Source organism: Carcharodon carcharias, chromosome 30 (genome assembly GCF_017639515.1).
Source record: "Carcharodon carcharias isolate sCarCar2 chromosome 30, sCarCar2.pri, whole genome shotgun sequence".
In the NCBI taxonomy this organism is placed as follows: domain Eukaryota; kingdom Metazoa; phylum Chordata; class Chondrichthyes; order Lamniformes; family Lamnidae; genus Carcharodon; species Carcharodon carcharias.
In genome coordinates, this window is record NC_054496.1 from 34,715,341 (window position 1) to 34,739,952 (window position 24,612).

The 24,612-nt window shown below is 44.3% G+C and overlaps 1 protein-coding gene across 1 annotated transcript in view; it reads right to left on the reverse strand.

Annotated features, from left to right (window-relative positions):
- Positions 1 to 294: 294 nt before the first annotated feature.
- LOC121271247 overlaps positions 295 to 24,612 on the reverse strand; it is a 314,259-nt gene continuing 289,941 nt past the window's right edge. The window contains exons 6-11 of the mRNA XM_041177070.1: positions 1,364 to 1,428; positions 1,172 to 1,275; positions 903 to 1,080; positions 690 to 816; positions 521 to 609; positions 295 to 436 (exon numbers count right to left, since the gene is read on the reverse strand). Coding sequence (XP_041033004.1) covers positions 295 to 436; positions 521 to 609; positions 690 to 816; positions 903 to 1,080; positions 1,172 to 1,275; positions 1,364 to 1,428 — 705 coding nt within the window. The remainder of the gene's footprint in view (positions 437 to 520; positions 610 to 689; positions 817 to 902; positions 1,081 to 1,171; positions 1,276 to 1,363; positions 1,429 to 24,612) is intronic.

Here is a 24,612-nt window from a genome sequence, read left to right on the forward strand (position 1 = left end):
CAAGGCGAAAAGCTTTGACAAAAAAATGTCTCTTTTTTCAGCAATACATGGACAACACCCTCATTAGTGAGCTCCAATGAAAATGGAGAGTTTAGTCCCATCCACTTAAAGCCATGCTGTCTCTCAGATCACCTTCTGATGGAAATGCAGATTCACCATTCCCCACAATGGACAGGACTTTGTTAACTGGTTGACCAGTCAATTAGACAATTTCACCATCCCACTTCAATCCAGCTTCACTCTCTGCAACATCAAACACTCCAGTTAGAGAGGGGAAAGGGGGATCTCTAACATCTAGAGGATCAATGTCCTACCAGCTTCAGGTACAAGATCTCTCCTTCCTCTGGAACTAAACAAGAACCCCCTTGTGGCACCACAGTTACCCACATGGTAACAGGCACAAATGTCAATGCTCGAATCCTCCATTGGGGTCCAGCTAAACAAGAGAAGCAGCCCATCAACCAGGTTGTGCATCACATCCCCACCCAACACATCCCTGAGGGAGAGAGGAGGAACTTACACATTCTGCACCTTCTGGAAAGTACAAGCTTTGTTTCTGGAATCCCTCTGATCCACTGGAGCAACTTTCAGGTGACAGGTGATGAAAATCTGAGGGACACATTCAACACAAGTCATGATTCAGTGACTCCCTCCCAACATGGAGACCCCAATGCTCAGCTTCCTCTTACCAAGTAATGTTCATCTCCAAGGAAACGGAACGCATCCAGGTCAAACCGGAGCTTGTCCAGCTCCTGCTCGTCTCTTGGCAACACAAAGGTTGAAAAGGAGTCCTCAGCTTTGCTGTCCAGGAGGCAATGGAAGAAAGATTAAAAAGGGACAGGAAGTGAATCAAGTGAAGCCACTGAGATGGGACCAGCTGGAGAAAGCAGAGAGCTCCTTACCCATTGTGGTCAATGATGCTGTATCTCGGGGTGGAGTCCTTGTCTGGGCTCAATGTAGCTACACAGGGGTCAATGTAGAGCTTCAGGGGCATGTGGTTGGTCATTGAAACAGAGGCCTCAATGTGAATGAGCTCACGCAGGTAGTAGACAGTCAAAGTGCGCTCTGTAAGCCAGTCACCTGAAGTACAAGAGGACAAGGGTTAGAGACAGTGGCTGTAAATCCCAATGAGTGACTACAGGAAATCACTGCCCATCCACCCATCACATACCATTCATTAGGCGCAGAGAGAATGACAGATGCCCTTCTCCAGACTTGGCAGAGCTGAATGGGATCCAGGTGGGCTTGATGGGGTCACTGCTCACATTGACCTTCCTGGAGAGGCAGGGGAGTCATTTCAGGACAACTTCAGAGACCACCAGCAGTTGTAGATCTTATTGACAAAGCAAGTTAAGATTCTCACCTGAAATAACAACACTCAATGGAAATGACAGATCCATTCGTTCTCACAGTGACAGATCCATGATACTTTGGGGTGTGTTCAGGTGGGTGGTGTAGATGAAAAATCTCCAGTCATCTGAATGAATCAGGTTAAGGAATGAAGAACTGATCTGAAATGAGAATGTTCTCCACAGGGGTTAACAATGAAGTCATCCCATCCCCTGAAAACAATTCTGAGGGAGATTGACAGGGTCATTGTGAAGAGGCTGCTTCCCCCCAGCTGGCAGAGAGTTGAATATTATGGGTAGGCATCTCAGGTCAGGGGGTCACTTAAGATTAATGTGACAGGGAATTACTTCATTCAGCAGGTAGTGAATCTGGCATTCTATCCCAGAGAGCTGTGAATGCTCAGTCACCGAGTACATTTGAGACAGATGGATTTATTTTGGGGAATGAAGGGAATGTTATGATGTGGAAGATGATGCTAATCAGGTGGATAAAATCCATGAGGGGAACTTGATCATGCGCTCAGTTTTGCAATTAGTATTTTATTTTGAGATCAGTGCCTGGAATTCTGTAACAACAGGACTACCACAACTTCAGGAGGCTTAGATAAAAATGTAAACATGAACAAAGGGAAAGATTAAGCACAAACATAGGTCTACAAATTAATATAAGAACTCCCAAAATCTTCTGATTAATCTGGCTCCCAGTGACACCTCCATTAAAGCAACAGTAAAAAAAAAATTGAACAGACCCAGGCAAAGCAACACCACCTGGGCAGGAGAATTCAATATGAGTTAACACATCCTTGGTTCCTTTAGACAGGAACTTGATGCAGAGGCTGGAGGCTTCTCACATTTGTGAAAGATCTTAGGATGTCTTCACCACTGACTCAGCCACATCCCCTTTACAGGTAAATTCCATTGTTCTCATATCTTGTTGAAACTTCACTTTTCATAATATAAGAGTTTATTACTGATTTATCAGTAACCTTTTGAAAAAATAAATGCTTCTCATAGTTTCTCATAGCTAGGTGTAATATCCCACCATCTCTTGGAAATTCAAGCTGTCTGAATTTATATGAAAAAGCAAATGTTCATCACATCTCATTCTAAAACTTCAGCCATGTTTATGGATTTAGCATTTCAAAGCTCGATTCTTTTTGATGACTCAAAGCCTCCAGACCAGCTGTCACCAATTCAGCCCCACACAAATTATCCCAACTCCAATATTACAATAAAGCATAATATTTGGATATTTATCATATTTTGAGGACATGAATCAAAGAGCTTGTTAAGAGGACAGAAACAGGGTCATTGTGTAGAAGTTCGGTCAGGACCTTAATGATTGGGGAACAGGCTCGAGGGGCCGGGTGGCCTCATTATGGGCTGCAATGCAACCTCAGCCCTTTACCCAAAGAGGGAGATCATCAGAACAAGACCAGGATCCATTAATAGGGAACTGACTCAACAAAAGTACTGCTTCAGTAAACAGTAAAAGGAGCCACAAGTGGACAGTAATATGGAGCATGGAAATAGAAGAGTTTTAAGCCAGAGCCCGAGTTATTCACAAAGATAAAAAGTGAAGACTGCGAGTTCCTCTTTGGTCTAATACATCTCAAATCTCATTTCATTTTCTTCATTTAAGAGACATCCCAATTGGATTAAACTGGACTGAAAACAAAGCCTCCAGTTGGATTGATCTGAATGAGGGGAATAGAACTGAATATCCTCAAAACAACAAAAGGAAAAGCTTGGAGGATCCAAAGAGAAGGTTCAAGACCGATGGGGCTGATATCACAGGTTGGAGAGGCTCAAGGACCAGTTAAAGCAAAGTACAATACAGAATAGAAAGCTTATTTGTAGTTTTATAAAGCAGGAGACAGCTATCTCCTCAATATCATTGACATCTCACCCAGTGTTGGAATGAAGAGTGGGGAACAATCTACAGCCCAAGCTTAGAGCAAGAGCTGAAGATTCCCATTACCTGCAACCTGCTGCCTCACTCATGGAGTCCATAGTCAAAGAGGACAGTGTGGTTCTGAGAGTAGATCCTGGTTGGCTGACAACCTGCTGTCCCCAGGGTCAGGCCAGCAGCTTTGATCAGGTGCCTGGTTCCAAATAAATCCAGCTGGACCCTGAGCAGCAGCTTGTCCTCTCCACACTGCACCATCACAGTCTGCAGTGGAGACACACTTCCACCCTCAGACACACGGAAATGGGAACCAAAGGGAGGCACAGGAGGAGAGACTGTCTGAGGTACAGGGGTGGCTTTTACGCTACTCCATGGAACCCTCTGGCCAAGAAACTTTTGCCAAGTATCAGAGCCACAAACAGCTCCAACTAACACCAGCACTGGAAACAAAGCCCTCACTACAAAATCCTCCATGATACCAAACAACTCAACCATCCCTTCAGCCACCGAGCAGCACCTTTTATACACACAAGCTGCACTCACCTGACACCAATGAGACCAGAAGCAGCAACATTGAACCAAAAAACCATCCCCAATCTCCACTAATGACAGAACTCATGGATTTATTACAGGGAAGGCCGATTTTATTTGGACCAATAGGAGTTGATCTGGTGGGGAAAGATGAACAAAAGGGAAGGTGTGTGATAGGGTGGAGGGCAGAAGAAATTAAAGGAGAAAAGGTTTCATGGTACAAAAGCCAAAGGCAGTGGTAATCTTTGTATCAATCACCTAAAATCTATATCCCCTCGTCAATGAGCTCTCTGCTAATGTAAATAGGCCCTTCCCATCCAGTCTATCCAGGACCATCACAATTTTGTACATCTCAATCAAATCTCCCCTCAGCCTCCTCTGTTCCAAGGAGGACAGCCCCAGCCTCTCCAATCGTTCCTCATATTTGCAATTTTCCAGCCCTGGCAACACCCTGGTAAATTTCCTCTGTTCCCTCTCGAATGCAATTACATTCTTTCTGTAATGAGGTGACAAGAACAGCACACAGTACTCAAGTTGTGGCCTAACTAATGTTTTATATAGTTCCAGCATAATCTCCCTGTTCTTATATACTACACCTCGGCTAAGAAATGAAAGGATTCCATCTGCCTTCTTAACCACCTTCTCAATCTGTCCTGCTACCTTCTGGGATCTGTGGACATTCACTCTAAGGCCCTACACTTCCTCTACACCTTTCAGTGTCCTCCCATTTATTATATAATCCTTTGCCTTGTTTGACATCCCCAAATGCATCACCTCACACTTCTCTGGGTTGAATTCCATTTGCTATTTTTGTGCTCACTTGACCAGTCCATTGATGTCTTCCCGCAGTCCACAGCACCTCTCCTCGCTATCAACCATGCAGCCTATTTTTGTGTTGTCTGCAAACTTCTTGACCATTCTACATTTATGTCCAAATCATTAATATAGTTCACAAAAAGCAGGGGGACCAGTACTGAGCCCTGCCGAACGCCACTGGAAAAAGCCTTCCAGTCACAAAAACATCCATCCTTTGTTTCCTGCCACTGAGCCAATTTTGTATCCAGCTTGCTACATTCCCCTGGATCCTATGGGCTTTTATTTTTTTAAGCAATCTGCCATGTGGAACCTTGTTGAAAGCCTTGTTATATTCCATTTGTATCACATCAACCACACCACCCTCATCAATCCTACTTGTTACTTCCTCAGAAACTTCAATCTGATTAGTCAGATATGACCTGTGTACTATAGGCCCCCAAACAGTCAGGGAGAGATAGAGGATCAAATACACAGTCAAATTTCAGAGAAATGTAAGAATAATAGGGCAGTAATGTTAGGGGATTTTAACTAGCCAAATATTAACTTGGATAGTTTTAGTGTGCGAGGTAGGGAGGGAGCAAAATTCTTAAGTTGCATCCAGGAGAACCTTTTTAGTCAGTACATAGAAAGCCCAGATATAGCTGAGTCCTTACAGGAGTGTAAAAAGTGTAGAGGGGAACTTAAAAAGGAAATTAGGAAAGCTAAAAGAGTGCATGAGAAAGCATTGGTGGGTAGAATAAAGGAAAACCCAAAGAGGTTATTTAAATATATATAGAATAAGAGAATAACTAGAGAAAGAGTAGGGCCAATTCGGGATAATAGAGGTAATCTGTGTGGGGACCCAGAAGACATGGGTACAGTCCTCAATGAATCCTTTAAGGTTGGTCTTCACAATGGAAAAGGATGATGCAGGTACAGATATCAGGGTGAAGGACTGTGAAATATTAGAGGAAATTAACATAGAGAGAGAGGAGGCACTTGCAGGTCCAGCAACGTTAAAAATGGATAAATCCATTGGCCTGGATGTGGTGCATCACAGGCTGTTGAGGGAGCCAAGTGAAGAGATTTCAGGGCCCTGGCAATAATTTTCAAATCCTCTCTGGCCACAGGTGCGGTGCCAGAGGATTGGAGGACTGCTAACATTGTCCCATTATTAAGAAAGGGAGGAAGGGATAGACCAGGAAATTACAGGCCAGTCAGTCTAACCTCAGTGGTGGAGAAGTTACTAGAAAGAATTCTGAGGGACAGAATATATCTGGCCTTGGAGAGACAAAGATTAATCAGGGATCATTGGCATTGATTTGTTAAGGGAAGGTCATATTTGACAAATTTGATTGCATTTTTTGAGGAGGTAACCAGGAGTGTTGATGAGGGTAATGCATTAGACTTTAGCAAGGATTTTGATAATGTCCCTCATGGCAGACTGAGCAAGAAAGTAAGAGCCCATGGGAACAAGGCAAAGTGGCATGTTGGATCCAAAATTGGCTGAGAGGCAGGAAGCAGAGGGTGGTGGTACAGGGATGTTTCTGTGACTGGAATTCTATTTCTAGTGGGGTTCCACAGAGCTCGGTGCTGGGGCCCTTGCTGTTTGTGGTGTACATAAATGATTTAGATTTAAATGTAGGGGGTATGATCAAGAAGTTTGCAGATAAGACGAAAATTGGCAGAGTGGTAAGTAGTGAGGAGGATAGCCGTAAACTGCAGGAGGATATCAATGGACTGGTCAGGTGGGCAGAGCAGTGGCAAATGGAATTCAACCCAGAAAAGTGTGAGGTAATGCACTTGGGGAGGGCTAACAAGGCAAGGGAATACACTATGAATGGTAGGACCCTGAAAAGCACTGAATATCAGAGGGACCTTGGTGAGCATATCCATAGATCCCTGAAGGTAGCAGGGTAGCTAGATAAGGTGGTTAAGAAGGCACGTGGAATACTTGCCTTTATTAGGTGAAGCATAGAATACAAGAGCAGGGATGTTATGCTGGAACTGTATAAAACGCTGGTTAGGACACAACTGGAGTACTGCATGCACTTCTGGTCATCACATTATAGGAAGGATGTAATTGCACTGGAGAGGGAGCAGAGGAGATTAACCAGGATGCTGCCTGGGCTGGAAGGTTTGAGCCATGAGGAAAGATTGGATAGGCTGGGGTTGTTTTCCTTGGAGCAACAAAGTTTGAGAGTGGACCTGATAGAGGTGTATAAGATTATGAGGGGCATAGATAAGGCGCATATGAAGTCACTTTTTGCATTAGTAGACGGGTCAATAACCAGGGGGCATAGATTTAAGGTAAGAAGTAGAAGGCTAAGAGGTGTTTTGAGGAGAAATGTTATCACCCAGACATGTTGGGAATCTGAAACTCAATGCCTGAAAGGGTGGTTGAGTCAGAAACTCTCATAACATTTAAGAAGTATTTAGATATTCACTTGCGTTGCCATAACCTCCAGGGCTATGTGCCAAGCACTGGAAAATGGGATTAGTGTAGTCAGATCTTTGTTGACTTGAGCAGACACAGCCTGAGGTACATTTCATCCGGCCCTGTTGGTTTATCCACTTCAGGTGATGCTAATCCCCTTAATACTTCCTCTCCCCCTTCGTTTAATACATTCAATACTTCACACTCCTCCTCCTGAACTACAAAGTCTGCATTCTCCCCCTCTTTTGTTAAGACAGATGAAAATTATTCATTCAGACACATACCCACATCCTCCGCCTCCAAACACAGGTTACCCTTTCGGTGTTTTATGAGCTCTACTCTTTCCTTCATTATCCTCTTACTCTAAATGTATTGATTAATCATCTTTGGGCTCTGCTTGGTTTTGCTTGCCAACATTCTTTCATGCCCTCTCTTTACTTTCCTAATTTTGTTTTTGATTTCACCCTTCCGCTTTCTCTACACTTCTTAGCTTTCTGTAATATTCAGTTCTCAGTGTCTGACATAAGCTTTCCTTTTCTGCCTTCTCTTATCCTGAAAGCTCCTTGACATCCAGGTTTGGCTGTCCCACCCTTCTTCTTTGTGGGAACATGTTGACTCTGAACCACTTGAATCTCCCTTTTGATTGCCTTCCATTGCTCTGACATTAATTTCCCTTCAAGTAGCTGTTTCAAGTCCACTTTTGCTAAATCACTCCTCAGCTTAGTCAAATTGGCCTTGCCCCAAATTCAAACTTTAATTCCTGTTCTCTCTTTGTCCTTTTCCACAATGATGTTAAACCTAGCTGAGCTATGATCACTACTACCAAAATGCTCCCCACTGTGACTCCTTCCACCGGATTCATTTTTTAAAACTAAGTCCAGAACTGTGCCCCCTCTCCTTGGACAAAAAATTCTGGCCAAAATACTTCTCCTGAATGCATCTCGAGAATTCTGTTCCCTCTATTCCTCTCACACAGAAACTATCCCAGTTAATATTGGGATAGTTAAAAACCCCCTACAATTACTGCCCTACTGTTTTTGCACTTCTCAGAGATTTGCCTCCATATTTTCTCTGCTATCTTCCTCTGACTGTTTGGGGGTCTATAGTACATTCCCAGCAGCGTGACTGCCTCTTTTTGTTCCTAAGCTCGATCAATCTGGCCTCAGTTGATGATCCATCTAATAGATCAATCCTTCTCACAGATGTAATTGCTTCTCTAACCAAAATGGCCCCCTTAGCTCCCTTTTTATCTCCCTCTCTATCTTGTGTGAAAACCCTGTAACCTTGGTGATATTACACTGCGCTTGATCTAACTGAAATGAGCGGACACACAGACAGAGCTGGGAGTGGGTTTGAGACCCACACTGCACGGTTTGTGTTTTATTTCTCACACTGGGTGACAGAGCTGTTACACAAAAAATTGGCACAGTGCATGCTGAAAGATTGTTCCGATATAAAAGTGTATGATGTTAAGACCGAGTGTGGAAATCAGAATTGACAGGAAAGAGAACTTATTTCTGGAAACTATTATTGCCGGAACATTCACAACATCAAATTCTGTCCTGGTGTAAAATCTGAATATCCAAACAGCTGTCAGCTGGATGTGATTTGAACACAAACCTTCTCAGCTGGAATCAGACACTCTACCAGTGAACCACAACCTCCATCAGAAAAAGCTAGAGCTGGATCACAATGAGGGTGATGGGTACAGACTGTCACCGGGGCTCTGAGAGTGTGACAGACGGAACCAGCAGCAGTCAGACCACATCAACAACAGCTCAGGATCCCGCTCTCTAATCCAGACACTGCCGGTAGAGAGCAGCCGGTCCCGACCTTAGCCGTGTCTGGGAGCTGCCTGTCTCTCTCGTTTTACTGTCTGGGACCCATCCAGGTACAGCTCACACACAGGCTCAGGAATCCCACTCCTAACAGATTCACTTCTCTAAACCTGGTTTAACATGAGAACACAATAGGAGCAGGAGTAGACCATACGGCCCCTTGAGTCTGCTCTGACATTCAATAGGATCATGGCTGATCTTGTGCCTCAACTTCACTTTCCCACCTACTCGACATATCCCTTGATTCCCCGAGAGATCCAAAATCTGTTCCTTCTCAGCCTTAAGTATATTCAACGATGGAGCATCCACTACCTTCTGGGGTAGAGAATTCCAAACATTCACAAACCCTCTGAGTGAAGAAATTTCTTCACATCTCAGTTCTAAATAATTGGACCCTTATCCTGAGTCTGTGCCCCTGACTTGCAAGATTCCCCAGCCAGGGGAAACAACCTCTCAGTGTCTATCCTGTCAAGCCCCTTCAGAATCTTATACGTTTCAATGAGATCACCTCTCATTCTTCTGAACTCTGGGGAATATCGCCTTAATTTTACTCAGCCTCTCATCACAGGGACCAATCTATTGAACATTTGCTGTTCCAGCTCCAATACAAGGAAATCCTTCCTTAAATATGGAGACCTAAACTGTACACGGTGCTCCAGGTGTGGTCTCACCAAAGTGTTGTGCAATTGTAACAAGACCTCCTTATTCTTGTGCCCCAATCTCTTTGCAATAAAAGCCAACCTGTCACTTTCCTTCCCATTTGCTTGCTGTACCGGCATGCTAACTTTCTATGTGCTTGATACAAGTACACACAAGTCTTACTGCACAACATGTCAAAGTTTCATGCCTTTTAAAAATTATTCTACTTTTCTATTCTCGTTGCTAAAGTCAATAACCTGCAGCTACACAGCATCTGACAACTTGTTACCCACTCACTGAACCTGTCACTCTTTGCAGCCTCTTTGTGTGCTCCTCACAACTTACATTCCCACCTAGTTTTGTATCATCAGCAAACTTGGATCCAGTTATCCGGTAGTATTATTAATCTACATTATTGATCTCTTTGTCTAAATCATTAACAGGGATTGTAAATATTTGAGGCCCCAGCTCTGATCCTTGCAGTAATCCCTTAGTTAGCGGCTGAGAAAGCGAAAATGTCCCGTTTATCCCTACTCTCTGCTACTTCTCCATTGTCCAATCATCCACCCATGCTAAATGGAAACATGGATCCATGTCAGAAGTTTAATGGTTAATTTGAGACAATTTCAGAAGAGTAAAAATGCAATTTTAGAAGCAAACAAGCTCTAACAAAATGGCCCAGGAAACTTGCTCTCAATAACATCCATTGCGTCCATGATACTGGGCTGGAGTAACAGAGAATTCCTCTGAATACATTCAGAAATCCTTGGAAATATTCATCAGCTCTGACAGCATCTGTACAGAGAGAAATCGAGTTAACATTTCAGGCATCAGAACTGGACAAGTTTGAAATGTCATCGACTTTAAGCAACAGGAGGGTGAGAAAAAGGACAATAGGGAAGCTCTGTGATTGCGTGTAAAACTGGGAGAGATTAAATGACAGAAGAGTTAGTCGTGCGGAGTCAAAGGGAGTGGAAATGGGACAAGTAAAGAAACAAAAGATGTGCCTCGAGCAGTTGTGCTGCGTTCCGAATGTGAGAACAAGAGTAAGAGTGAAACATGAAAAGAAATGGAGACAGTATGGAGACAGAGATTCCAGTCTGTAATTGCTGAATTCAGTGTTGAGCCTGGAAGGCTGTAAAGTATCGAATTGAAAGATGAGGTCGGAATCTTCCGAGGAATGTCAATCACTGTCGGATTGCCACCCCGCTCCTACTTTCCTCCAGCACACCGGAGCGCCGCGTTTCTGACCAGGTCTTCCCATCCCGGCTTCTCCAGAAATGCGGAGTGAGCCTGAAATGGAACTGCTTCTTCATAGCGTCGGATCATTGGGGGAGGACAGGCCACGCCCCCTTTTCACAACACCAGCTGCTGGATTTTTTTTATTCATTCACAGGATGTGGGTTTCACTGGCTGGGCCAGCATTTATTGCCCATCCCGAGTTGCCCTTTAGAGGGTGGTGGTGAGCTTCTTGAACCACTGCAGTCCATGTGGTGTAGATACACGCACTGTGCTGTCAGGAAGGGAGTTCCAGGAGTTTGACCAGTAAGTAAAGAGTTTAAATGTCCCAAAGCTTCTTTGGAAAGCTACAGAGAGAAGGTAAGTGAGTAAGGGAGGTGGCTGGGCAAGGGGGAAGGGTGTGTGAGGTAAATGGGTAAGGGGATAGGGTGTCAGGTGGGTAAGGTGGGAGCTGGGCAGGTTGGCAGGTGGGTGAGGTGGGTAGGTTGGCAGGTGGGTAAGCAGGTAGTTGGGGCAAAGCTAGTCAGGTTGGATCGGGGGAATGGGGTGTGCCGGGGTAGTCGGGTGGAGCGGCCAGTCAGGTCGAGTTGAAGGTGTCGGGAGGTCACTGGGGAGTCAGGGGTCAGGGTGTAGTTGGGGGTCACGAAGCAGTCAGGTGGGAGGACATTGTGAGTGATTGGTCAGTCAGCTGTGCAGTTACCCAGGAGTTAAACTTGGTTTTCGTCGGTCTAACATTTCCTGGGTATCTATTCAGGTAAGTACACGGGAACTGTCTGAAGTTGGAGACTTTTGCGGAGAGTCCCAGGGAGCAGGTGAATTCCCATCAGATGTTCAGACTTCCCTGGCAGTTCCCGTGGAGTCAGTGCGTTGGGACTTCTCATAATGTCCCATGGTGCATCTTCCGGTGTACATCCATTCGGACTCCGACTATCCAGAGAAAATCCCAAGATATTCTATACGCATATCAATGGGAAGAGGATAACCAGGGAAAGAGTAGGGCCCATAAGTGACCAATGGGGCTTTCTATGGGTGGAGCCAGAGGAAATTGCTAGAGTGTTGAATGAATACTTCACATCTGTCTTCACCCAAGAGAATGAGGATGAAGGTATTGAACTCGGGGAGAGAGACTGCGAGGTTCTTAAGCAAACTGATATGGGAGTGACAAGGTATTGGAAGTGTTGGCAGGCTTAAACTAGACAAATCTCCAGGTGCTGATGATTTGTGTCCCAGACTGCTGAGGGAGGCAAGGAAGGAGATCGTAGGGTCTCTGAGCCAAATTTTTAATTCCTCTCTGGCCACAGGGGAGGTGCCAGAGGACTGGAGAACAGCTAATGTGGTTCCACTATTTAAGAAGGGTTGTAGAGAGAAGCCAAGGAACTACAGGCCAGTGAGTCTCACGTCAGTGGTAGGGAAGCCATTGGAGAAAGTTCTGAAGGAGAGTATCTATCTCCAGTTGGTGAGGCAAGGTTTGATCAGGGATAGTCAGCATGGCTTTGTCAGAGGGAGGTCATGCCTAACAAATTTGATTGAATTTTTTGAGGTGATGACCAGGTGTGTAGATGAGGGTAGTGCCATTGACAAGGTCCCACATGGGAGACTTATAAAGAAGGCAAATGCACATGGGATACAGGGTAATTTGATAAGGTGGATTCAAAATTGGCTCAGTTGTAGGAAGCAGAGAGTGATGACAGGAGGATGCTTTAGTGACTGGAAGCCAGTGACCAGTGGTGTACCACAGGGATCTGTGCTCACCCTATTATTTGTCATATATATATATAAACAAAATAGATTACTATGTGGGGGGTAGAATTAGTAAGTTTGCGGATCACACAATGATTAGCCGGGTGGTTAGCAGTGAGGTTGAGTGTCTTGGGTTACAGGAAGATATAGATGGGATGGTCAAATGGGCAGATAAGTGGCAGATGGAATTTAACCCTGAAAAGTGTGAGATGATACACTTTGGAAGGAGTAATTTGATAAGGGAGTATTCAATGAAAGGCATGACACTAGGAAGTTCTGAGGAACAAAGCGACCTTGCTGTGTGTGTCCATAGATCTCTGAAGGCAGAGGGGCATGTTAGTGGGGTGGTGAAAAAGGCATATGGGACACTTGCCTTTATCAATCGAGACAGAGCTTAAAAAGTAGGGAGGTCATGTTGGAGTTCTATAGAACCTTGGTGAGGCCACAGCTGGAGTACTGTGTGCAGTTCTGATCACCACATTATAGGAAGGATGTGATTGTACTGGAGGGGGTACAGAGGAGATTCATCAGGATGTTGCCTGGGATGAAACATTTTAGTTACAAAGAGAGGTTAGATAGACTTGGGTTGTTTTCATTGGAGCAGAGAAGACTGAGGGGCGACCTGATCGAGGTGTTCAAGATCATGAGGGGTATGGACAGGGTGAATAGGGAGCAGCTGTTCCCCTTATTGGAAGGGTCAGTCACAAGGGGCATAAGTTCAAGGTGAGGGGCAGGAGGTTTAGAGGGGATGTGAGGAAAAACTTTATTGCCCAGAGGGTGGTGACGGTCTGGAATGTACTGCCTGGGAGGGTGGTGGAGGCGGGTTGCCTCACATACTTTAAAAAGTACTTGGATGAGCACTTGGCAGGTCATAACATTCAAGGCTATGGGCCATGTGCTGGTAAATGGGATTAGGTAGGTAGGTCAGGTGTTTCTCAAGTGTCGGTGCAGACTCAATGGGCCGAAGGGCCTCTGCGGCGCTGTGATGCTGTAATTCTGTGAGATCTGGAGATCACCTGTGAAATCAGCCTAAAAACTGTACACAACAAGCAACCCATTTACAGATAGAATCCGCAACCCGAAGATTCAACTTCAATCATTCGCACTTTTTACATTCCAAACTTTGATGCCCATTTTCATCAACATTTAATTCTCTCTCCCTCTTTACTTCATTTGTGCTTTTCCTCTGAAATATTTCATCCCAATTATTGACGAGAGGGAGGAAATGAACAGAAGAGATTTACTAGAATGATACCAGGGGTGAGGGACTTCAGTTTTGTGGGGAGACAGGAGAAGCTGGGGTTGCTCTCCTTGGAGCAGAGAAGAGGCAATTTGACAGAGGCGTTCAAAATCCTGAACTGTTTTGATCGGGTCAATAGGGAGAAACTGTTTCCAATGGCAGACGGGTCGATAACCAGAGGACACAAATTTAAGGTGATTGACAACAGAAGCAGAGGTGACATGAGGAAACATTTTTAACACAGTGAGTTCCTGTGATCTGGAATGTTCTGTCTGATCAGCTGCTGGAAGCAGATTCAATAGTAACTTCCAAAAGAGATTTGAATAGAAAAATGTCCAGGTCGTTAGGGTAAAAGCAGGAATTAGGACTGATTGTATAGTTTCACCAAAAAGGCAGCACAGACACGATGGGTCAAATGGCCTCCTGCTTCCTTGCATCATTCTATAATTGTACAGACAGAATGTTGGTCCAATTCCCTCTGAGCTGGGAGAGGATCAAACCCAGATACCGGCTATTATAAACATCACACCCCAACCAACTGAACAAACCTGTCCTTTACTCTCTCTTTCTCACAGCCTCTGCTCCTCACTTTTCCTGTCTTTCCAGCCTGTTCTGTTCCTCTGACCTTCATTCCTGAGTTCTATTGACCACGGCCGACTCATTATCCCTCTCACTCCCACCGTCTCTCCGCCTCTTCACCCATTTCCAAACCTCTCGGTTGAACAGCCTCCCATTTCTGCTCGTCCGCTCCATTAATATAAGAGGAAATCATTCTCCACCAGACATTTCCAGACAGTCAACATTACATTAAGACAAGGTTAAGATCCAATTCATTCCCTTTAAACATGGGGAGAGCAGGTCTCCCTGTTCAGGCTCGGGGTCAGATGTGGTTTCAGTCCCATTCGTCTGAGAGACACGGGGTCAGGAGTGGAAAATCACTCCTTGGATTCTCTTTAATTAAAATGGAGAAGAAACCAAATTAAAACTCTCAAAACCAGGGAATGAACAATGGTTCTTCAATCTGACAGTCCCAATGGAGTTATTTCCATCTCACCGTGAGCTAATCTTCTAACATGGAATAGAACTCCCGGGGAAATTTCCCCACCGGCTCGTTCCTCACTTCAGGAGAATGGGACCCAACCAGATCTCAGAGCTCAGATTATGTTAATGTTCCGCTGCTGATATCTTAATATTATCTGGTGTTTGAGCCACTTTTAATCAGGTTCATGAACAAATTCTTCCATCATTCCCTCTCCCACATTGCATCTCTCGCTCTCAATCATTCTTTATTCCTTACAATCCAGAAAGGGTTCGGAATCAGAGCTCACCCCGAAACCCTCTGTGCACAGACCCCCTTCTGTTACCCTGTTTGATCCAAGAGACCAGTCAATAAATTACATCATTTATAAACACTGAAAGCTGTCTCACAGTGTTGGACACGGAGTTAAATACACTGCAGTGTTTATTAAAAGTTCATCTCATGGGGTTTGTTACTGGGCCCCCAGAGCAGGACAGGCCCAGGCTCCATATTATGCTGTGTTAGCTGAAGTCTCCTGGTGTGATAGCGAGCCACATGGAGCAGGATGGGCCCTGGCTCCATCCCAGGGTGTACAGAGTATTTGGGGGTGAGCTCTGATTCCAAATCCCAGGCCTGTGCTGAGTGAGCTGACCCCACTGTGTGAGATACTGAGTCACACATGGAGCAGGATGGGCCCTGGCTCCATCCCAGGCCTATGTTGAGTGAGCTGATCCCACTGTGTGTGATACTGAGTCACACACGGAGCAGGATGGGCCCTGGCTCCATCCCAGGGCTGTGCTGAGTGAGCTGATCCCACTGTGTGTGATACTGAGTCACACATGGAGCAGGATGGGCCCTGGCTCCATCCCGGGACTGCGTTGAGTGAGCTGATCCCATGCCAGAGATCACCCAATGCCCTCCCCTACGTCCTGTCACCATGTGGAAACCCTTTGTATGACAGTGAACAACAGAACAACAATTCTGTTGAAGGGTCATGAGGACTCGAAACGTCAACTCTTTTCTTCTCCGCCGATACTGCCAGAGCTGCTGAGTTTTTCCAGGTAATTCTGTTTTTGTTTTGGATTTCCAGCATCCGCAGTTTTTTGTTTTTATCCAAGGTTACTAGCTTGATTGAGAACTTATTAAGGTTTTAAAATTTGTTATTGAATTCAGTCATATATTGAAACGAGGCCCAAACAATCTCCATCCATCATCACTCTCCTCTGTCTGGCTGAACTTGTTCTCTCACTGAATAACTTTTCCTTTAACTTGTCTCAATTCCTCCAACTAAAAAGTGTGGCTATGGGAGCAGAGTGAACGCAGGTCAGGAACCAGGATCAGCATAAATAGAGCCTTGGCCTCAGAGCACATCCTTTCCTGCCTGAGAGCGGAGCAGAGGCAAGTCTGGAACCAGGAGCATTTCAGCTTCTGAAGAAGCTGAGTGGTAAAAGCAACTGTGACATCACATGAAACCAGTAAGCTGATTGGCCGGTAAGAGCTTGGTGTAAGGGATAGTGTGTTAAAAGCCAGCTTAGGGTACAGGAGTTAAAGTAGTTCTTGTAAATAACAAGAAGTAAAACTTTAAAATAAAAAAAACAAAATAATTAAAATAAAATAGCTAAAATAAAATAATTAAAATAAATACTTAAAATACATGTAATTAAGGAGTGTATAACTTTTAGTTGTAATTTTGGGTGATGCTAGCATTTAATAAACACAGTACTGTAGTATACATAGGAATTATACCAAATTAATGAAGAAAATAATTTTAAAAATGAGTAATTTAGAATAAATTATTAAATAAATACCGTAGTAAATGCTTCGTACAAAGTTTAAGGTACATCAGTGCAGCTCGGCCATGTGGAATGTACATCCTGTGGGATGTTGGAAGTCGTGCAGGCACAGAGTGGACTCAATGATCATATCTGCAGGAAGCATCACTAGTGGCAGAAATGTGAGGTCTGATTTGCGGAGCTTGAGTGGCTGCTGGAGTCACTGTCGTATTTCCACAAGGCTGAGGATTACATGGATAGCACTTTTAGAGAGGTAGTCACACAGCAGGTAAGAAGTACTCAGACAGAGTGGGAATGGGTGACTGCCAGAGTATCTAGGAGAAACAGGCAGGTAGTGCAGGAATCTGCTGAGGCTATCTCACTCTCTAACTGCTTTTCCGTTCTGGATACTGGTGAGCGAGATGGTTCCTCAGAGGACAATATCAAGAGCCAAGTTCCTGGCACCACAGGTGGCTCAGCTGCACAGGAGGGGAGGAGGAAGGGTGGGAGAGCTATAGTAGTAGGGGATTCCATAGTTAGAGGAGCAAACAGGCATTTCTGTGGCCATAGACATGACTCCAGGATGGGACATTGCCTCTCTGGTGCCAGGGTCAAGGATGTCACAGGGCGGCTGCAGAACATGCTTTTGGGGCAGGGTGAACAGCCACTGGTACCAATGACATAGGTAGGAAAAGGGATGAGGTCCAGAAACCAGATTTTAGGGAGTTAAGAAGATAATTAAAAAGCAGGATCTCAAGAACAGTAATGACAGGATTATTCCCAGTGCCACGTGCCAGCGAGCACAAGAATAGGAAGATCGAGCAGTTCAACACGTGGCTGGAGAAATGGAGGAGAAGGGAGGGCTTTAGTTTTCTGAGGCATTGGGTCAGGTTCTGGGGGAGGTGGGACCTGTACAAGCCGGACAACCTACACCTAAATAGGACTGAGACAAATGTCCTCGCAGGGAGCTTTGCTAGTGCTATTGGGGAGGGTTTAAATTGGATTGGCAAGGGGATGGGAACCTGAGGGGAAATTCAGAGTGGAGAGGAGACAAACTGGCAGTGGGAAGTAGGGAAGCATCAACTGATACCAAGGAAAAATCAACGAGATATATCAAGGTTAATAGAATCTTGGAGAGTTTGTTAGAACTAGAGTAGGCAACAGTAAGTTATTAGATGGGGCCAGAATGAGGGGGAGAGGATAAAAAGCCTAAATCAGGGCTAATGTGCATGTGTGTGAAAGCACAGAGTGTGGTTAATAAGATTGGTGAACTGCAGGCACAGGTTAACAAATGGAATTATGATACTATTGTTATAACAGAGTCCTGGCTCAAAGAAAGGCAGGACTGGGCTAAATATTCCTGGCACAAGGTGTTTAGGAGAGACAGGAAAGGAAGAAAATGTGATGGTGGGGGGTTAGGGTGGCAGTGGGAAGTGGCAATTCTGGTTAAAGATGGCACTACAGTATTGGAGAGAGAAGATGTTCCAGAGGATTCAAGGACAGAATCTCTCTGGCTGGAGGTAAGGAATGAAGCAGGTGCAGTAACATTGATTATGTACGACACAGACCACAAACTAGTGGAAGGGATGTGGGCAAACAAATTTGCAAAGCAATTATGGAGAGATGCAAGATTTATAGAGTAATCAGAATGGGAGACTTCAGTTATCCGAAGTATGGACTAGGATAGGAATAGTACAAAGGGAAAAGTAGGCAAGAGTTCCTGGAATGTGTTCAAGATAATTTTCTGCAGCTGTATGTTTCCAGTCCAACTAGAGGACATGTACTTTTGGACCTGGTTCTGGGGAATGAGTTGGCCCAAGTGGATCAAATAGCAGTGGGAGAGCCTCTAGCGGACATTGACCATTGTATCATAAGGTTTAAGTTAATCATGGAAAAGGACAGGGAACAATCCAGAACGAGGATAAGTAATTGCGGGAAAGCCAAGTTCAATGGGATGAGAAGGCATCTGAGATGAGTGAGTTGGATCAAATGTTGGCGGAAAAGACGGTGGCTGACAATGGGCCATCTTTAAAGAAAAAGTATTGCAGCAAATGTCAAGGGATATAACCTGAAAGGTAGGACAAATAAATCCGGAGAAGCCTGGATGATGAGAAAGATAGAAGATGAAAAGGATGAAGCGCACACGACAGATGTCAGGTAGAAAATAGAATGTTAAATCTGCCTGAATAGCCGGCAACTACAGACCGGCCAGTTTGACCTCAGTGGTAGGGAAACTTCTGGAAACTACAGTATGGGGTATAATCAATAGTCACTTAGACAAGTGTATGATAATGAGGGAAAGCCAGCATGGATTCATTAAGGGAAAATCATGTTTAACTGACTTGCTGGAATTTTTTGAGGAAGTAACAGAGAAGATTGATAAGGGAAACACTGTTGATGTGGTGTATATGGATTTTAAAAACAGGCTTTTGATACAGTGCCACACAACAGACTTGTGAGAAAAATTCTAGGTCATGGAATAAAAGGGAAAGTAGGCACTTGGATAAGAAATTGGCTGAGTGACGGGAAACAGAGAGTAGCATTAAATGGTGGTTTTTCTGATTGTGGAAGGTTTGTAGTGAAGTCTCCCGGGCTTAGAGTTGGGACACTTGCTCTTCCTGCTATATATTAAGGACCTAGACTGTGGTGTGCAGGGCATGATTTCCAAATTTACAGATGATATGAAGATTGGAAATGTTGGCAACTGTGATGGGGATAGTCTTGAACTTCAAAAGGACATAGATAGACATGTTGGTGTATTGGGCAGACAAGTGGCAGATGAAGTTCAATGCAAAGAAGTCTGAGGTAATTCATTTTGGCAAGAAAAAGTGTAAAGAGAGTGTAAAACAAAGGGAGAGCATCTAAAGAAGGTGCAGGAACAGGGGGACCTTGGTGTATACGTACATAGGTCATTGAAGATAGAAGGGCATGTTGACAGAGCAGTTAATAAATCATATAGTATCTTAGGCTGGGGTATTAACAGGGATATTGAGTACAGGGGTAAGGTGGTCATGCTGAACTTGCATAAGACACTAGTTAGGCCTCATCTGGAGTACTGGGTCTAATTCTGGGCACCATACTTGAGGAAGGACGTAAAGGCATTGGAAAGAGTACAAAGGAGATTGATGAGAATGATTCCAGGGATGAACTGCAGCTATGAGGATAGACTGGAGTGATTGGAACACTTTTTCTTGGAAGAAAGAGGGCTGAGAGAAGACTTGATAGAGATATTCAAGATCCTGAGGGATATGGACAGGGTAAATAGTGAGAAACTGTTCCCACTCAAGAGAACATCAAGAACCAAAGGGCACAGATTCAAAATAATGGGTAAAAGGAGTAGAAGTGATGTGAGGAAAAGTTTTTTCACCCAGAGGGTGGTGGAGGCAGGTTCGATCAAGGTATTCAAAAGGCAATTGGATTGCTAACGGAAAAGAGAGAATGTGCAAGGTTATGTGGATAATGCAGGGGAGTGGGAAGAGGTAGAATGTTCCTTTAGAGAGCCAGTGCAGACTCGATGGGCCGAATGACCTCCTTCTACACTGTAAAGATACTGTGATACTGTGGGTACCCGCATGGTCCCCAGTTATGCCTGTCTTTTTGTTGGATATGTGGAACATTCCTTGTTCCAGTCCTACTCAGGCCCCCTCCCACATCACTATTTTCGAGCATTGATGACTGTATTGGTGTCGGTTTGTACTCTCATCAGTTCCTGGAAAATTTATCGATTCTGCTTCTAATTTCCACCCCTCTCTCACCTTCACATGGTCCATTCCGACACTTCCCTTCCCTTCCTTGACCTCTCTGTCTCCATTTATGGAGGTAGAATGTCCACCAATATTCATTACAAGCCCACTGACCCCCACAGCTACCTCGACTCCAGCTCCTCAAACCCTGACTCCAGTAAAGACTCCATCCCATTCTCTCAGTTCCTTCACCTTCATTGCATCTGTTCCGATGGTGTTACCTTCCAAAACGGCGTATCTGGCATGTCATTCTTTTTCATTAACCGATTATTGCCCGTCACAGTGGTTGACACGGCCCTCAACCATGTCCGACCCATCTCACACACCTCTGCCCTCACCGCTTCCTCTCCCTCCCAGAACCATGATAGGGTCTCCCTTGTCCTCACTTTTATCCCCAATAGCCTCCGCATTCAAAGGATCATCCTCCACCATTACCGCCAACTCCAACATGATGTCAACACCAAACATATCTTCCCCTCACCCACCCCCCTATCAGCATTCCATAGGGACCGTTCTCTCCCTACACCCTGATCCACTCCTCCATCCCCTTCCCATGGCACCTTACCATGCAATCACAGAAGGTGCAACACCTGCCCTTTTACCTCCTCCCTCCTCACCGTCCAAGGGCCCAAACACTCCTTTCAGGTGAAACAGTGCTTCACTTGCACCTCCTTCAATTTGGTTGACTGCATTTGCTGCTGCTAACACAGTCTCCTCCACATTGGGGACAGCAAACGCAGACTGGGTGACCGCTCTGCAAAACACCTTCAGTCTGTCCGCAAGCATCGGTCAGAGTCATCATGGATGTACGAAAGGGAAATCATGCTTGACAAATCTACTGGAATTTTTCAAGGATGTAACTAGTGGAGTTGATGAGGGGGAGTCAGTGGATGTGGTTTATTTGGATTCTCAGAAGGCTTTCTACAATGTCCCACATAAGAGATTAGCGTGAAAAATGAAAGTGCATGGGTTTGGGGGTCGTCTATTGAGATGGGTAGAAAACTGGTTGGCAGAAACAAAGAGTAAGAATAAACAAGTCTTTTTCTGAATGGCAGGCAGTGGCTAGTGGGATACCGCAGGGATCAGTGCTGGGACCCCAGCTATTCACAATATATATTAATGATTTAGATGAGGGAATTAAATGTAATATCTCCAAATTTGCAGACAACACAAAGCTGTGTGGGAGGGTGAACTGTGAGGAGGATGCAGAGATGCTTCAGTGTGATTTGGGCAAGCTGAGTGAGTGGGCAGATGCATGGCAGATGCAGTATCATGTGGATGAATGAGAGGTTATCTACATTGGTAGCAAAAACAGGAGGGAAGATTATTACCTGAGTGGCTATAAATTGACCGGAGGATCAGGAGCGCGATGGACGCTGGGCTATTGGAGGACTGGTGGATAGGAGGTTGTTCACGCGGGAGAATCAGATCTTCTTTCCCTCCCTCTACCCGGATTTTAACCTGTCGACAGATTTAAAGATAAATCTTTAATTGAATGGTAGAGCAGGCTCAAGGGGCTGAGTGGCCTACTCCTGCTCCTAACTTGTATGTTCATATGTACAACTCTACCTCTTCGTAGAGAGCTTGTAACATTCACTCCACACAAGTGCCCACCATCTTCACCAAGAGAGAATCTAACCATCCCCCCTTGATATTCAATGACATTACCATCACTGGACCCCCTCCCCTCAATCACATCATGGATGGAATTTTCCCAGGTTGGCACTAAGTGCGGTCGCGGGTGGGTAAAATGATGTTTTACCCGTGGGCCTCGATGTCGGGTTTTCACACTGTATCATCCCAAACCCGGCACATTATTGCTGCATTCCTGGGAAACACGCCGTTTCCATGGCAAACGGGCTCCCATTCACCCGCCTGCCATCAGCCAGCCGCTGCATCACGCCGGGCGCCAGTATAAAGTCCAGCCACAAGCACATATCTCAGTGCGCCCAGACCACAACAGGAAACACCATCTCCACATCCACCCTGTCTAGACCCATCAGGGTCTTAAAGGTTTCAATCAAGTTGCCTCTTACTCCTCGAAATTCCAACCTTTCCTCAGAAGACAACCCACCCATTCCCAGTATTAATCTAGTAAACCTTCTCAGATCTGCTTCTAATGCATTTACATCTTTCTTTGGATAAGGAGACCAGTACTGTACACAATGCTCCAGATGTGGTCCCTCCAATGCCCTGTCTAACTGAAGCATAACCTCCCTACTTTTGTGATCAATTTCCCTCACAATAAATGATAACATAGTATTAGCTTTCCTAATTACCTGCTGTACCTGCACACTAACCTTTTGTGATCATGTGCTGGGATACTCAGATCCCCCTGAATCTCAAAGCTCTGCAATCTCTCACCAGTTAGATAATAAGCTTCCTTTTTATTCTTCCTGTCAAAGTGAACAATTTCACATTTGGCCACATTCTAGCCCACTCGCCAGATCTTTTCCCACCCACATAACCGATCTATATCACTTTGTAGCCTCATGTGCTCTTCACAATTTACTTTCTTACCTATCTTTGTGTCATCAGTAAATTTAGCAACCATTCCTTTGGTCCTTTCATCCAACTCATTTATATAAATTGTAAAAAGTTGAGGCCCAGCACTGATCCCTGCAGATCACTCGTCATATCCTGCCAACCAGAAAAAGACCCATTTATGCCAACTCTCTGCTTCCTGTTAGTCAGCCAATCTTCTATCCGTGTCAATATGTTACCCCCTACAACATGAGCTTTTAATTTCCACAATAACATTTGATGTGGCACTTTATCAAATGCCTTCTGGAAATCTAAGTAAAGTTCATCTACTGGCTACCCTTTATTCACAGCATATGTGACTCCTCCAAAGCGCTCCAATAAATTGGTGAAACATGATTTCCCTTTTACAAAATCATGTTGACTCTGCCTGATTGCCTTGATTGTTTTTCTCATGGCCCTGCTGTAAGATATTTAATAATAGCTTCTAACATTTTCCCTATGACAGATGTTAAGTGGCCTGTAGTTTCCTGCCTTCTGTCTCCCTCCCTTTTTGAATAAAATAAATAAATAACATTTGTTATTTTCCAATCTAATGGAACCTTCCCCAAATCTTGGGAATTTTGGAAAATTATAATCCAATATATCAATTATCTCACTAGCCACTTTGTTCAAGTCCTTAGGCTGAAGTTCATCTGGACATGTGGATTTGTCATCCTGCATCCCAACAATTTGCTTAATATCACTTTCCTGGTGATTGTAATTTTCCCGAGTTCCTCCCTCCCTTCCATTTCCTGATTCACAGCTATTTCTGGGATGTTACTTGTCTTATCTATAGTGAAGACCGAAGCAAAATGCCTGTTTAATTCATCCACCATCTCTCTATTTTCCATTAGCAATTCCTCAGACACACTTTCTAAAGGACCAACGCTCACTGTTTTAACTCTTTTCTTATTTAAATATCTATTGAAGCTCTTACTATCTGTCTTTATGTTACTAGCTAGCTTTCTCTCATACTCAAATTTTTCCATCCTTATTAATCTTTTTGTCATTCTTTGCTATTCTTTATATTCTTTCCAATCTTCAAGCTGCCACCCAACTTTGCGTAATTATATGCTTTTTCTTTAAGTTTGATACTGTCTTTAACTTTATTAATTAACCATGGGTGGTGGGCCCTCCCCTTGGAATTTTTCTTTCTCATTGGAATGTATATATTCTGTGTATTCTGAAATATCCCTTTAAATGTCTGCCACTGACCCTCTATTGACCTATCCCTTAATCTCATTTTCCAGTTCATTAACTAGCTCTGCTTTCATGGCCTAGTAATTGCCTTCATTTAAGTTTAAAATACTAGTCTTGGACGTACTCATTTCTCCCTCAATATGGATATAAAATTCAATCATATTATGATCACTGCTACCCGGGAGGTGCCTTCACTAAGAGGTTATCAATTAATCCTATCTCATTGCTCAATACCAGGTCTAGTATAGCCTGTTCTCTGGTTAGCTCCACAGCATGCTGTTCTAAGAAACTATCCCGAGAACATTCTATGAACTCGTCATCTATGATACCTTTGCCCATTTGACTTTTCCTGTCTATATGTAGATTAAATGTCCCATGATTATTACCGTACCTTCCTGAAAAGCTCCCATTATCTCTTCCTTTATACTCTGTCCTACTGTGTGGTTACAATTTGGGGGGCCTGCAAACCACTCCCACAAGTAACTTCTCGCGTTTATCATTCCTCATTTCAATCCAAACTGCATCAACTTCCTGGTTTCCTGAACTTAGATCATCCCTCTGTAATGTGCTAATATCATCATTAATTAACAGATCCACCCCTCCACCTTTTCCTAACTTCCTGTCCTTCCTAAATGTCAC